The sequence below is a fragment of the Hyla sarda genome, chromosome 2 (genome assembly GCF_029499605.1).
Source record: "Hyla sarda isolate aHylSar1 chromosome 2, aHylSar1.hap1, whole genome shotgun sequence".
Lineage (NCBI taxonomy): Eukaryota > Metazoa > Chordata > Amphibia > Anura > Hylidae > Hyla > Hyla sarda.
The window spans coordinates 187539376-187553772 of record NC_079190.1 but is presented as its reverse complement, the minus strand read 5'-3'; the positions used below and the strand labels follow the sequence as shown (position 1 = coordinate 187553772).

Below are 14397 nucleotides of genomic sequence, written 5' to 3'. Positions count from 1 at the left end.
GCACAAGTCTATTTGTACCATTGGTATATGATTTACAGTTGTAATACAAATCATATACTCACCATGGGGGAGATTTATCAAAACCTGTCTAGAGGAAAAGTTGCTGAGTTGCCCATAGCAACCAATCAGATTGCTTCTTTCATTCTTCAGAGGCCTTTTTAAAAAATGAAAGAAGCAATCTGATTGGTTGCTATGGGCAACTCAGCAACTTTTCCTCTGGACAGGTTTTGATAAATCTCCCCATATGACTCCACAAGGCATCCCAACTGATTATTTAAAAATCGGACCCCAATAGTCCCCATAATTAGCCTTTGAAAATCCACCTGAAAGCTGCAAAAGACTACATAACCCATGGGCCCCTGCACTTTATTCCTGTGTCAACTGCGGGAGGAGATTCCTTCAGAGAGCTGAGCAGGTCACATGGTTAGAAAAGCAGTAAATATAGATGAGGGAGTTGTGTGCAGCCCCAGCCAATCTGGAACAATCACATACTGCACACTGAAGGGCTGGCTCTCTGAGTGAACAAGTTGGGAGTGTGACTTTACGATGTGACATGTTGGGCATCAGGCATCATCATGTGTGATAAGAACTACTGAACTTTCTGCATAGAGGAAAAGAGAGAAATGGGGTATGTGCTAAGCAACGATTACAGTACATATTATTGTACATCGCAAAGTTATATAACTTTAACATGTGCAGGTATATAAAAGATAACTTCATTTGGCTGGAGTTCTCCTTTTAGCAGCATATAATTTAGGACATAAACGATAGGATATTCACGGTTGGAGTGACTTATAAATATAACTCTTAGAACTTCCAGCAGCTCTGAAGTCTTCTACTGTAGCTTAAATGAAAATCTCCTCTGTTACATTTGTGGATATTTCATTGTTCTTGTACTGAACTACAATGCTCCTTGTCTTTTTTTCAGATGAAGCTCAAAAATTGTTAAAGGATTTAAATTACAGAAAAACTCTTCAAGTGCCAAATATATACTACCATATGCCTCATTTATTAAACCATGAAGGAAGCCTCCAGCCTGCTGTGCAGGTTGGTCTTGGAAGAACAGGAGGTATGAACTTCCAAGACAAATGCATAACTTATATGTGCCAAAACCATCAATGCACTGTGTTTTCCCATTTCTTCTTCTTCTTTTTTTTTTTTTTTCCATCCCCTGAGTCTTCCCCCCCCCCCCCCCCCCCTTGTTTTCCCTTCTTATTTCTGGATTTTCTTTAGCATGTTACTTTCTTATTTATGTATAACAGGTATAGAGATTTATCAGCCAATCCTGATTTTGGTTGGTTATGGAAACATTATTATTAGATTATGAGCTGATCCCAATACTCAGGCAGCAGCATGCTTAGATATGACATCTACACTCACTCAGGCAGCAGCATGCTTACATATGACATCTACACTCACTCAGGCAGTAGCATGCTTAGATATGACATCTACACTCACTCAGGCAGCAGCATGCTTACATATGACATCTACACTCACTCAGGCAGTAGCATGCTTAGATATGACATCTACACTCACTCAGGCAGCAGCATGCTTACATATGACATCTACACTCACTCAGGCAGTAGCATGCTTAGATATGACATCTACACTCACTCAGGCAGTAGCATGCTTAGATATGACATCTACACTCACTCAGGCAGCAGCATGCTTACATATGACATCTACACTCACTCAGGCAGTAGCATGCTTAGATATGACATCTACACTCACTCAGGCAGTAGCATGCTTAGATATGACATCTACACTCACTCAGGCAGCAGCATGCTTACATATGACATCTACACTCACTCAGGTAGGGGCATGCTTAGATATGACATCTACACTCACTCAGGCAGTAGCATGCTTACATATGACATCTACACTCACTCAGGCAGTAGCATGCTTAGATATGACATCTACACTCTCAGGCAGCAGCATGCTTACATATGACATCTACACTCACTCAGGCAGTAGCATGCTTAGATATGACATCTACACTCACTCAGGCAGCAGCATGCTTACATATGACATCTACACTCACTCAGGCAGTAGCATGCTTAGATATGACATCTACACTCACTCAGGCAGTAGCATGCTTAGATATGACATCTACACTCACTCAGGCAGTAGCATGCTTAGATATGACATCTACACTCACTCAGGCAGCAGCATGCTTACATATGACATCTACACTCACTCAGGTAGGGGCATGCTTAGATATGACATCTACACTCACTCAGGCAGTAGCATGCTTAGATATGACATCTACACTCACTCAGGCAGTGGCATGCTTACATATGACATCTACACTCACTCAGGCAGTGGCATGCTTAGATATGACATCTACACTCACTCAGGCAGTAGCATGCTTACATATGACATCTACACTCACTCAGGCAGTGGCATGCTTACATATGACATCTACACTCACTCAGGCAGTGGCATGCTTAGATATGACATCTACACTCACTCAGGCAGTGGCATGCTTAGATATGACATCTACACTCACTCAGGCAGTGGCATGCTTACATATGACATCTACTCACTCAGGCAGTGGAATGCTTAGATATGACATCTACACTCACTCAGGCAGTGGCATGCTTAGATATGACATCTACACTCACTCAGGCAGTGGCATGCTTAGATATGACATCTACACTCACTCAGGCAGTAGCATGCTTAGATATGACATCTACACTCACTCAGGCAGTGGCATGCTTACATATCACATCTACACTCACTCAGGCAGTGGCATGCTTACATATGACATCTACACTCACTCAGGCAGTAGCATGCTTACATATGACATCTACACTCACTCAGGCAGTGGCATGCTTAGATATGACATCTACACTCACTCAGGCAGTGGCATGCTTAGATATGACATCTACACTCACTCAGGCAGTAGCATGCTTAGATATGACATCTACACTCACTCAGGCAGTAGCATGCTTAGATATAACATCTACACTCACTCAGGCAGTGGCATGCTTACATATCACATCTACACTCACTCAGGCAGTAGCATGCTTACATATGACATCTACACTCACTCAGGCAGTGGCATGCTTACATATGACATCTACACTCACTCAGGTAGGGGCATGCTTACATATGACATCTACACTCACTCAGGCAGCAGCATGCTTACATATGACATCTACACTCACTCAGGTAGGGGCATGCTTACATATGACATCTACACTCACTCAGGCAGTGGAATGCTTAGATATGACATCTACACTCACTCAGGCAGTGGCATGCTTACATATGACATCTACACTCACTCAGGCAGTGGAATGCTTAGATATGACATCTACACTCACTCAGGCAGTGGCATGCTTACATATGACATCTACACTCACTCAGGCAGTGGAATGCTTAGATATGACATCTACACTCACTCAGGCAGTGGCATGCTTAGATATGACATCTACACTCACTCAGGCAGTAGCATGCTTAGATATGACATCTACACTCACTCAGGCAGTGGCATGCTTAGATATGACATCTACACTCACTCAGGCAGTGGCATGCTTAGATATGACATCTACACTCACTCAGGCAGTAGCATGCTTAGATATGACATCTACACTCACTCAGGCAGTGGCATGCTTACATATGACATCTACACTCACTCAGGCAGTGGCATGCTTACATATGACATCTACACTCACTCAGGCAGTGGCATGCTTAGATATGACATCTACACTCACTCAGGCAGTAGCATGCTTAGATATGACATCTACACTCACTCAGGCAGTAGCATGCTTAGATATGACATCTACACTCACTCAGGCAGCAGCATGCTTACATATCACATCTACACTCACTCAGGCAGCGGCATGCTTACATATGACATCTACACTCACTCAGGCAGTGGCATGCTTACATATGACATCTACACTCACTCAGGTAGGGGCATGCTTACATATGACATCTACACTCACTCAGGTAGGGGCATGCTTACATATGACATCTACACTCACTCAGGCAGTGGCATGCTTACATATGACATCTACACTCACTCAGGTAGGGGCATGCTTACATATGACATCTACACTCACTCAGGTAGGGGCATGCTTACATATGACATCTACACTCACTCAGGCAGTAGCATGCTTACATATGACATCTACACTCACTCAGGTAGGGGCATGCTTACATATGACATCTACACTCACTCAGGCAGTGGCATGCTTACATATGACATCTACACTCACTCAGGTAGGGGCATGCTTACATATGACATCTACACTCACTCAGGTAGGGGCATGCTTACATATGACATCTACACTCACTCAGGCAGTAGCATGCTTACATATGACATCTACACTCACTCAGGCAGTAGCATGCTTACATATGACATCTACACTCACTCAGGCAGTGGCATGCTTACATATGACATCTACACTCACTCAGGTAGGGGCATGCTTACATATATGTCATCTATTAAAATGCTCTAACCTTTTGGGGGGAAATGTATCTGGCTCAACTTCTACCTTAAAGGTTCTTTTTGTCAGATAAAATGTGATGATGAATGTAATGATGAAGAGGTTTTTTCAGGGGGAGGCTCTTCGGTATTATTTAGCCTAGATAAGAATTAAATTAGGTTTCAGATGTCAAAGTAAAAGTCCATGTTTTGGAATCAATAGGGTTGGATAAATGTTAATTATAATACCAGCATAATTTAATAGGGATTATACAGATTAAATAAACATTCCCCATTCCTTTTAATAGTTGGGCATTGTTCATCTCCAAAATAATTTGTGATATCATGTAGAAAAATATTTGTTTTTATATATTGCCTATAAAATCTAAAAATATGTGTGAGATGTCTGTTGTCAGAATCCATAGACTGTGACATCTGTGTGAAGCAAACAGTTTAACTTGACAGAGACCTAACAAGCCACTGAGGGACTTGTTGGTAGTCAAAGAATTCCTTCTTTTTTGGTTACTTTTTAATTTATAGTTTTGTTTTTCCTATTGTTCTAGTGTCAATTGTAATGGGCATCCCAACTGTGAAAAGAAAAGTGAAGTCGTATTTGACCGAAACTCTACATTCATTAATAGATAAATTGTCTCCAGAAGAAAAACTTGACTGTGTTATAATAGTCTTCGTAGGAGAAGTAAGTGCATCTCTTTACCTGATGATATATATTGACTTGCACGACTTGATCCAACATGTAGAAATATTAGTGTCGATTACATTTTGGTAAACTCACACAACTTCTTATAAAATTGTTTCAGAAGTTTGTCTGTGTGACATAGGATTTAAAGGGGTACTCTGTCCCTAGACACCTTATCCCCTATTAAAAGGTTGGGGATAAGATGTCTGATTGTGGGGGTCCCGCTGCTGGGACCCCCGCGATCTCTGTGCAGCACCCGGGGTTCGTTTAGAACACTGGGTGCGGCATCGGGGGCTTGTGCCATCATGGCCATGCCTCTTTGTGACATCTCACCACGCCCTCTCTATGCAAGTCTATGGGAGGCAGCAGTACTCTCCTACCCTGATACCTAAAAGCTGCTATTCTGATGGATTTCTGTTACACCCTGCTTCCTCTTTTTTTTTTTTTTTTTTTTTTCCTTAAACATATTTTTATTAATTTTCAATGCAATGAAACAACAAACAAATAAACAGTTCCGGTAGACCCACACGCACCCCAATACATTCATTTCAAAGGGACTGAAGTACACATAGTTAAACGGGCATAAATGCGCAAGGGAAGGGCAGGCCCACCCAGAACAGCAACACATGAAGACCACATAACAGACAAGACCTCCCAAAGTCCAACAGACCACCTCAAGACTGAGAGGCACCCCGAACTGGAGGATCAGTAGAAACATCCAGCATTAACCATGGCACCCAAACCTTATCAAATTTTGACATAAAGGGCATGATATAAAGGCACATACTTATTCACTAAGGCTATCCACCGGGACAGAGGGGGAGAGGACACATCCTTCCAGGCCATCACTATAATCTTACGTGCACAGAGCAAAAGAAAGCAGACCAATATGCGTCTGTAAGAGCCTGTCTCTAACCCATTAATAACTCCTACCTCTCTCCAAAAACTCCTTACTTCCTCTGTGTCAACACATCAGGACCAGTCAATGCTGTGGCTAGTGACTGATTGAGATGACCTTTCTTAATGTGTTGACACATCAGAGGAAGGAGCGGTAACAGCAGGGATCAGGGCAAGTGAGTATGCTTTGTTTATTAGTATGACATTTCTTAGAGTATTATCAAATAGTACAAGTTGAATGTATACATCTTAGGGTCCATTCACATCTTGGTTTTGCTCTCAAGCAGCTGGATCCGGCAGGAGAATTTCAAAACCGCCTGCTGCCAAATCTTCCATTCATTTCAATAAGCTGACTGGAGTCCAAAAGTGACTCTGGTCGGGGCTGCTGTGGAGTTGACCAGAGTCACCAGAGGCTTATTGAAATAGATGGAGTATGCAATGGAAATGGCAGCTAGCGTTTTTTTAAATTGTTTGCTGGATCCAGCTGCGGAGAGTGAGAACGAGATGTAAATGCACTCTAAGACTGTGTTCACACTGTAGCATGCAGAGATATACAGTGAGAGATATACAGTATGTCAGGAAATACTATGCTTACTAATGCGTATGCCAAACAAAGAGAAGTATATGAATGGATCCTAAGGGACTAATTTTGCCATATAAAAGACCCCCCATGTGCTTTTTGTTCTCTGACATGTCCTTTTATTTTCTAGACTGACCTTGAATATGTGCATAGTGTGGTTGGCAGCTTGGAGAAAGAGTAAGTTCCTTCTGCATGTAACTATATAGCATATGTACTGATCACAGATCAGGCAGGATATTGATGGGGACTTGGTAATTATTATGATTCTGAGTGAGCTTTTCCCTTTGTGGGCGGATTACATTCTTTTTATTTTAGTGATGCCATGTAGATCCATGACAATGGTTGGATTATTATGAATACTTAAGTACTATGCACATACTCCCTATTGATGTGGATCTGTCACCTACACTTAATCTTTTGGCTATATATAGCGCAACTCTATATTTAATTTTATTGGTGAAGAGAAAAAGGCAAACGACACATGTTTTATTTTTTGCCTTCCATGCCTTTTTCCATTGTCATTATTAACATGACATGTATTCAGGATCTAACTGCAGGGTTTCTTGTCGTCTTTAAAGGGGTCATCTGGTGGGGGGGGGGGGAGGGGGGCTGGAGGGGGGGGTTTCAAAACTACACACTCCCAGCGCCCTTGCCCAGCCTCAGGTGTCTAGTTCCAGTCCCTCAATTTGATCAACATCCTGAGCTGCAGCATGACTGCTGTCCCCGTAAGTGTGTCCGACTGCAGGCAGTGGATTGCTGGCTGAGGCAGGAAATCACAGCGACCAGCAATTCACTTCCTGGGTCTCCCACATCACGCTGCAGCGCAGGAAGACAATTACAGCCCGGGAACCAGAGCAGGACACCAAAGGAACTGCGGAGGCGATGGAGGGGAGTAGAGGTTTACATTTTTATATCCCACACAATGGGGATAGTTTTGACCCCCCCCCCCCCCATCACCACCACCACCACCACCACCACCCCTATGATAATCTCTATAACTACAGAAGCCACTAGATCTAACTCATAGCTGTATAATTTTATTATTTTGTTTTTAATTATATTTGCTTTGTCTTTAGAACTTTTATAAATCATTTTCATACTTCATTTTTCAAACACTCACATAAGGGCAAGTGTGTAGGTTTAAAAATAAAAAAGAGAAAAAAATATAATCAATAATCATCTGTTTGAGGTTTCAAGCCTTCTGACAAGTAGGAAGTTGTCAATAAATCCTTGTATATTGTATAAACAGACAAACAGAGAAAGTGTAGTAAACAAGTCAGGTCCAAACTGAGATCACGGCAAAGGTATCAAATCACTTAGCAGAGAATAAATGTGTATCAAGCCAATGTCAGAATACCCAGAATAGAACAAGCAGTATAAAGCTAGACTCGCCGTTTTCCGGTGCAGGCAATGGGAATACACTGTACAGTGCACACTAATTTAGTGGCGGATATTCCACTGATGAAATTCCGCTGTCGAAAAAACGGTCTTGTCCATTCTTTAGGAGAAATCTACTTTGCTGGCATTGCCATCTATGAGGATGGCAATGTCCACGTGGTCCTTTTGCCAACTGATTTAGTCAGCGCTGGCCGCACTCGGAATCTCCAGCCGGAATTATTCCAGCTGGATCATTCTCAGTGTGATGTGATAGGCCCGGCCGTCTTCACAACAACACATGATGCTATAGCCAAACAGCAGACAACGTAACCCTTCTGCCTGAACCAGGTTGAGTCATGACAATTATACATCTAGTTTTATACAGAAACATCAGATCCAGGGTCAGTAACCCTAAATGTCTTACGTGTTTTATTAGGTTCTCCACAGAAATCAGCTCCGGATTAGTGGAAGTAATTTCTCCGCCTGCTACATATTATCCAGACTTAACAAATTTAAAGGAGACATTTGGAGACTCCAAGGAAAGGGTTAGGTATGTAATACAAAGTTACACTGTAATGTTACTAGACTTCAAACCTCATGTCGCTTCAGATACAGGTTTATGTTTTGTTGTTTTATATTTATATGTGTGGTATTTTAATCACAATGTTTAAGCAAAATCCATTTGTAAAGAGTTATCTGAAGAGTCCTGTTTAAAGTCTAAGCCCAAAGATGCCACCCATTCTGCACAGATTGGAGACGTAGCTGATGCTGGACGGTATAGTACCATGAACGGGACTCATGCACAGAAATTGTTGGGCGCCGGATCATTGCCTACTGTATCACCCAGCATCAGCTGCGTCTCCAGTCTGTGCAAAATAGATGGGAGGGCACCTCTTGTAATTGTATATGGTAGCTCAATGGTTTTGGTAGTGTCAGGAACTACGGTGATCTTGGTTGGATGTGATAATGTAAGGATCAAAATGATCCAGGTATCAAAACCAGTGTACAGCTTTCAGCAAACTGGAGGTTACACTAAATAGATAGGTGTGTTAGGTGTGTGTGTGTGTGTATGTATGTGTGTGTATATATATATATATATATATATATATATCTATCTATATCCAATAAAAACAGCACCTCCAGGAATGTGTAGAAAAAAAGAAGTCGGGGTGCCCGCATATTCTGAACCTCGGTCCATATATATATGAGAAAATGGAGCAGCACTATCAGAGGCAAAAAATCTGTGGGTGCAGGCAGTCTCAGGGACCTCGATCCTGTGTCCAAAAATTTGCAGAGGAAAAGAAGCGGCTGCAGCACACTGGAGTATCACAAAATGAAAAGTGTTTTATTCCAGCTAAAAATAAGACAATGTTTCTGTGGTCTCACACCACTTTTCTCAAGTCACAGTGCAAGTGAATAGCAGCAGTTTAAATATATATGTGCACATGATACAAGTAATAACATAGTTAAGGTATAATATACATAAATAAACAAAATCAATAAATAGCAGTGCATTCGTAAAGTGTTCCAGCAATGTTATATAGTGACAGTGCATTACATGTGAAGATAAAATACCCCACAGTGAAAGTGTTAATAAAAACAGGAATAATTCATAATTACATCAGCTGACATTATTAAATCAACTAATAAGTTGATTATTTAATAATGTCAGCTGATGTAATTATGAATTATTCCTGTTTTTATTAACACTTTCACTGTGGGATAATTGCAAGTTGTTGTTCCCTTTGACTCTCCTCTAAAGAGTCACAACACGGGGGCCTCAAAAATACTCTCAAATGACCTGAAAACAAACAAAGTGATAGTTTAGGGGAAGGCTACAAAAAGTTATCACAGAGATTAAGGCTGTCAGTGTCCTCTGTTAGGAACATAGTCAAGAAATGGAAGACCAAGTCAAATATCAGAGAGCCAAAGGTAAAGGATGATGAGAACGGTCAAAAACAGCCTACAGAACACCTCCAAAGACCTACAACCTCATCTTGCTGCAGGTGGTGCAATTCAATGCACTTTGCACAAGGAGAAGCTGTATGGGAGAGTGATGAGGTATGCAGACCACATTTGGACAAGCCAGCTTCATTTCAGAAGAAGGTGCTTTGGACTAATGAAACAAAGTTTGAGTTATTTGTTCATAACAAGGGGCATTATATTTTGTGTCAAAGGAACACAGTAGCCCAGGACAAACACTGGCTCCCCACAGTAACATTTGGTGGAGGTTCAATCATCCTGTGGGACGTGTGGTCAGTGCCGGTACTGGGAGCCTTGTTAAAGTTAAGAGTCACAGGGATTGAACTCAATATCAGCAGATTCTTGAGAGTAACGTAGAGGAGTCGGTCACAAAGTTGAAATTGTGCCGGGGCCGTATATTTCATCAAGTCAATGACCCAAAACACTGCTCAAAATCTACTCTGGTACTTATGCAGAGGAACAAGTCTAATGTTCTGGAATTACCATCCCGGTCCCCAGACCTGAATATCATTGAAAATCTGTGCTGTGATAAGCGGCTGTCCATGCTCCGCGACCATCAAACCAAACTGATCTGGAGATCAAGGAGGAACGGTCCAAAATCCAGACCCTTATTACAGGCTCCAGGAAGTGTCTAGAGCCTATTATTTCTGCTAAAGGATATTTATGTGATATTTCTGTTGGGTGCCCAAATTTATGCACCTGTCTACTTTTGTTTTGATGCAGATTGCACATTTTCTGTTCATCCAATAAACCTCATTTCACTACTGAAATATTACTGTGTCTTTCAGATATGTGATGGCTCAAAATTGAATTACTGATCCAAACAGCCAATTATTTATAAATGAAAATCATGGAAGATGTTAGGGGGGGCCTAAACTTTTCCATACGACTGTATATGCTAAATAGGGTGCCTCAGACCCCTGTGTCAGATTTGAAATGTGAATCAAACTTGCCAGTCCCATGAAGGTCTACATGCCATGGGGAGGGGGTTGTCTGCAACCATGTTCCTAGGCAACTGGAAATATCTGTTGTTTCCACTGTAGAAATAAGGAGAAACCTTGAGGGTCTGTTTCTGTTTTCTGCCATAGAAATAGACACTGGATTGTTTGTTTGATCATACACGAAATTCCATAGATAATATTACAGCATGAAATCTGCTAATTTACTATGTGAAATCCCCACTCATACGCTGCCCTCAATGGTGATTTTATGCACAAAAATCTGCGGATCACATGCTATGAGATTACCTGGGGATTGTTGTTTGTGAAATCCGCAGTAAGTAATGTACGTGTAGGTTCCATGTACACAGCCTGCTGTGAATTTCATGCTGCGGATTTTATGCAATTAATTTAGGTTGATGAAAATTGAAGCAAAAAATCTGCAGCATGATATCCGCACTTGTGAATGTAACTAAAGCTCCTGGATATCTGAAACCTAGGATTATCTGATTTTGATATTTGGCCTCTTGTCATCCTACAATGACTCCCAAAGTCTTTATATCTTAAAGGGATACTCTGCTGCTCAGTGCTTGGAACAAAATGTTCCGAATGCTTAGAGCCGGCGTCGGGAGCTTGTGACGTCATAGCCCGCCCCTCATGATGTCACTCCCCGCCGCCTCAATCCAAGTCTATGAGAGGGGACGGGACGGCTGCGACGCCCCCTCCCATAGACTTGCATTGAGGGGGGCGGGGCGGGACATCATGAGGGGAGGGGCTATGACATCATGAGCTCCCGGCGCCGGCTCTAAGCGTTTGGAACATTTTTGTTCCAAACGCTGATCAGTAAAGTATCCCTTTAAATTAGTGCAGCCTGAAAAATATTATTTTCTATATATATCAATCATCAAACTCACTCACTGGACTGACAATATTGTTCTCTACCACTCGCCAGTTGTGGATAATAGATTTGTGCTGTTCTTCTATTACAGATGGCGAACCAAACAAAATTTAGACTACTGTTTCCTAATGATGTATGCTCAAAGAAAGGGTATTTATTACATCCAGGTAAATAAACTATTATAAATAATATGTAAATGTTTTCTCATTCTAAACTAAAATGGAAGTTTATTATATAAATGTACTAGCACATACTTTACAGCTGTATCTCAGCGCTCCTAAGCCAAGCACCCCTTAGGCTGGGGTCACCCTGTACTTTTTATTCTATTATTCTGCTTCATCATTGGAACAGAACAAGAAAAAAACTACTGTACACCAGAAACCAACAGTGTCCAATGCAACCCAATGACTTTAGTGGTGTCTGTCAGACTTCTGACATGGTGTCCAGCATTTTACAGGACAGAATGACACATCGCACTACTGTATATTGTCTGGTATGTTTTTCTGGAAGATGTGATAAAGGCCCCAGGAAGATGCTGGGATCGTGCTTGGTGAAACACACATCTGTACTTAACTTTCTAATTCAACATAGCCTTTTAGTACATGACCACTGTCCCAGAATAGGGTAAGTTCACTAGATAAGCAATGCCACTTGCCATTCCGAATTTTCCAGGCAGGAGATTATGCTTGTCTACAGAACTGTTTAGACATCTGGTTGATTGGTTATTGTGGTGTTTGACCAGCAAGCAAGACCGCTGATGGGAACAAGCTCTCTAAACGCTTACTTCACTACAAACAGTGAGTGATCGGCATCCACAGCTTGACATGTCCCTGAGCGGGAAGAATGTCGTATTTCATGCAGGGAACAGTCTCTAGCACTGCAAGTAAATTTATACCAAGCACCATAGTGAGAGAAGAACAAATCTGTATTGATAAATACACCATTAAACGTATTGAAGGGAGAGATCTGTGATATCAAATTACTGGAGACTCCGGATGTCATAGTGTATATTTTACACTGCCTTACACTGCTCCATAGACTTAAAGGACAACTGCAGCGCAATATACACTTATCCCCTATCTACAAGATAGGGGATAAGTGTTTGATCACGGGGGGTCCGACCGCTGGGACCTCCCGAGATCTCCCTAACGGGGCGCTGCCATTAGCGCTCATAGTGAGCACTAAGGCGCGTAGCGTCGACCTAGAGGTCGACGGTGACACTCCGTCTCCGCCCCGTCCCCTCCCCGTCCCCATACAGTTCTATGGGGGAGCCGGGGTGGCACGAACGCTGCCTCCCCGCCTCTCCCATAGAGATGCATGGAGGAGGCGTGCCGGCCGCAACGTCATGCTGCGGCAGGCACGCCCCCTGCACGGGAGAGCCGCGGCCCCGTACAGGAGATCGTGGGGGGTCCCAGGGGTCGGACCCCCCGTGATCAAACACTTATCCCCTATCTTGTAGATAGGGGATAAGTGTATATTAAGCTGCAGCTGTCCTTTAAAGCAGAATCCATTTCATACATCGAGACCAGGAGAGCAGCGAGCTGGGGAGTAAAATACTCAGCTGCACGCTTATATGGACATCTAGTGATCATGGGGGTCTCTTTTGTTTTACAAGGGACAAGAAGATTTTAAAGGGCTACTCCGCCGCTAGAAATATTATCCCCTATCCAAAGCATAGGGGATAAGATGTCTGATCGCAGAGATCTTGCCACTAAGGACCCCCGCTATCTCTGCTGCAGCACCCCAGACATCCGGTGCACGGACAGATTACTGGGGATGCGGGGCGGAGGCTCTTGACGTCACAGCCATGCCCCTTCAATGCAAGTCTAGGTGAGGGGGCATGATGACTGTCACGCCCCCTCCAATAGACTTGCATTGAGGGGGAGTGGCCATGACGTCATGAGTGGGGCGCGGCCGTGACATCACGAGCCTCCGGCAAAGCACCTGGCGCTCTAAACGAACGCCGGGTGCAGCAGGGAGATTGCGGGGGTCCCCAGCGGCAGGTCCCCCCTCTTATCCCCAATCTTTTGGATAGGGGATAATTTGTCTTGGGGCAGAGTACCCCTTTAAGATTTAATTTCTAACACCACCACATATCTTTCCCTTTCTATTCCCTTTTCCCATATTAGTTAAGGTACCCCCTGGTGAGATGACATTTACCTGCTGGGCTACTTGTACTACAGGTTGAGAACCTAGGCTTTAATCCATTCGGCCTGCACATATTAATAATGGTTGCCGATTGATTTTGCTGAATAAATAGTGGCAATAAATCTATGGTTCCCTAAGACTGTGAAACAATCCCACGTTAAACAATATATATCATATACAAGAAAGAAGAAACGTGAATGGGATAATATTCATAAACTTTATTAGAAAATAGGTAATAAAACATATTAAAACAACAATTCCTGATAACAGGAAGATAAGAGAGACTTAGCCAGCACAACACTGGACCAAGGGAAGGCTCACAAAGGATGTTACAGACAAATTATATTAGTAAAGTGCAAGTGCACATACTAGTTCACATACATAGTGTAGCAGCAAAGAATATAATCGTGACATATACAAATACCCAGTGGTAACAGACGTAGGGGG

The 14397-nt window shown here is 42.6% G+C and overlaps 1 protein-coding gene across 2 annotated transcripts in view; it reads left to right on the top strand.

Annotated features, from left to right (window-relative positions):
- The window catches only part of MGAT4A (alpha-1,3-mannosyl-glycoprotein 4-beta-N-acetylglucosaminyltransferase A), a 73276-nt gene that overhangs the window by 44691 nt on the left and 14188 nt on the right, over window positions 1-14397 (top strand). For both annotated transcript variants that reach the window (XM_056555942.1, XM_056555943.1), the window contains exons 4-8: window positions 929-1069; window positions 4996-5129; window positions 6737-6783; window positions 8420-8533; window positions 11894-11969. In XM_056555942.1, the coding sequence (XP_056411917.1) occupies window positions 929-1069; window positions 4996-5129; window positions 6737-6783; window positions 8420-8533; window positions 11894-11969 (512 nt within the window). The remainder of the gene's footprint in view (window positions 1-928; window positions 1070-4995; window positions 5130-6736; window positions 6784-8419; window positions 8534-11893; window positions 11970-14397) is intronic.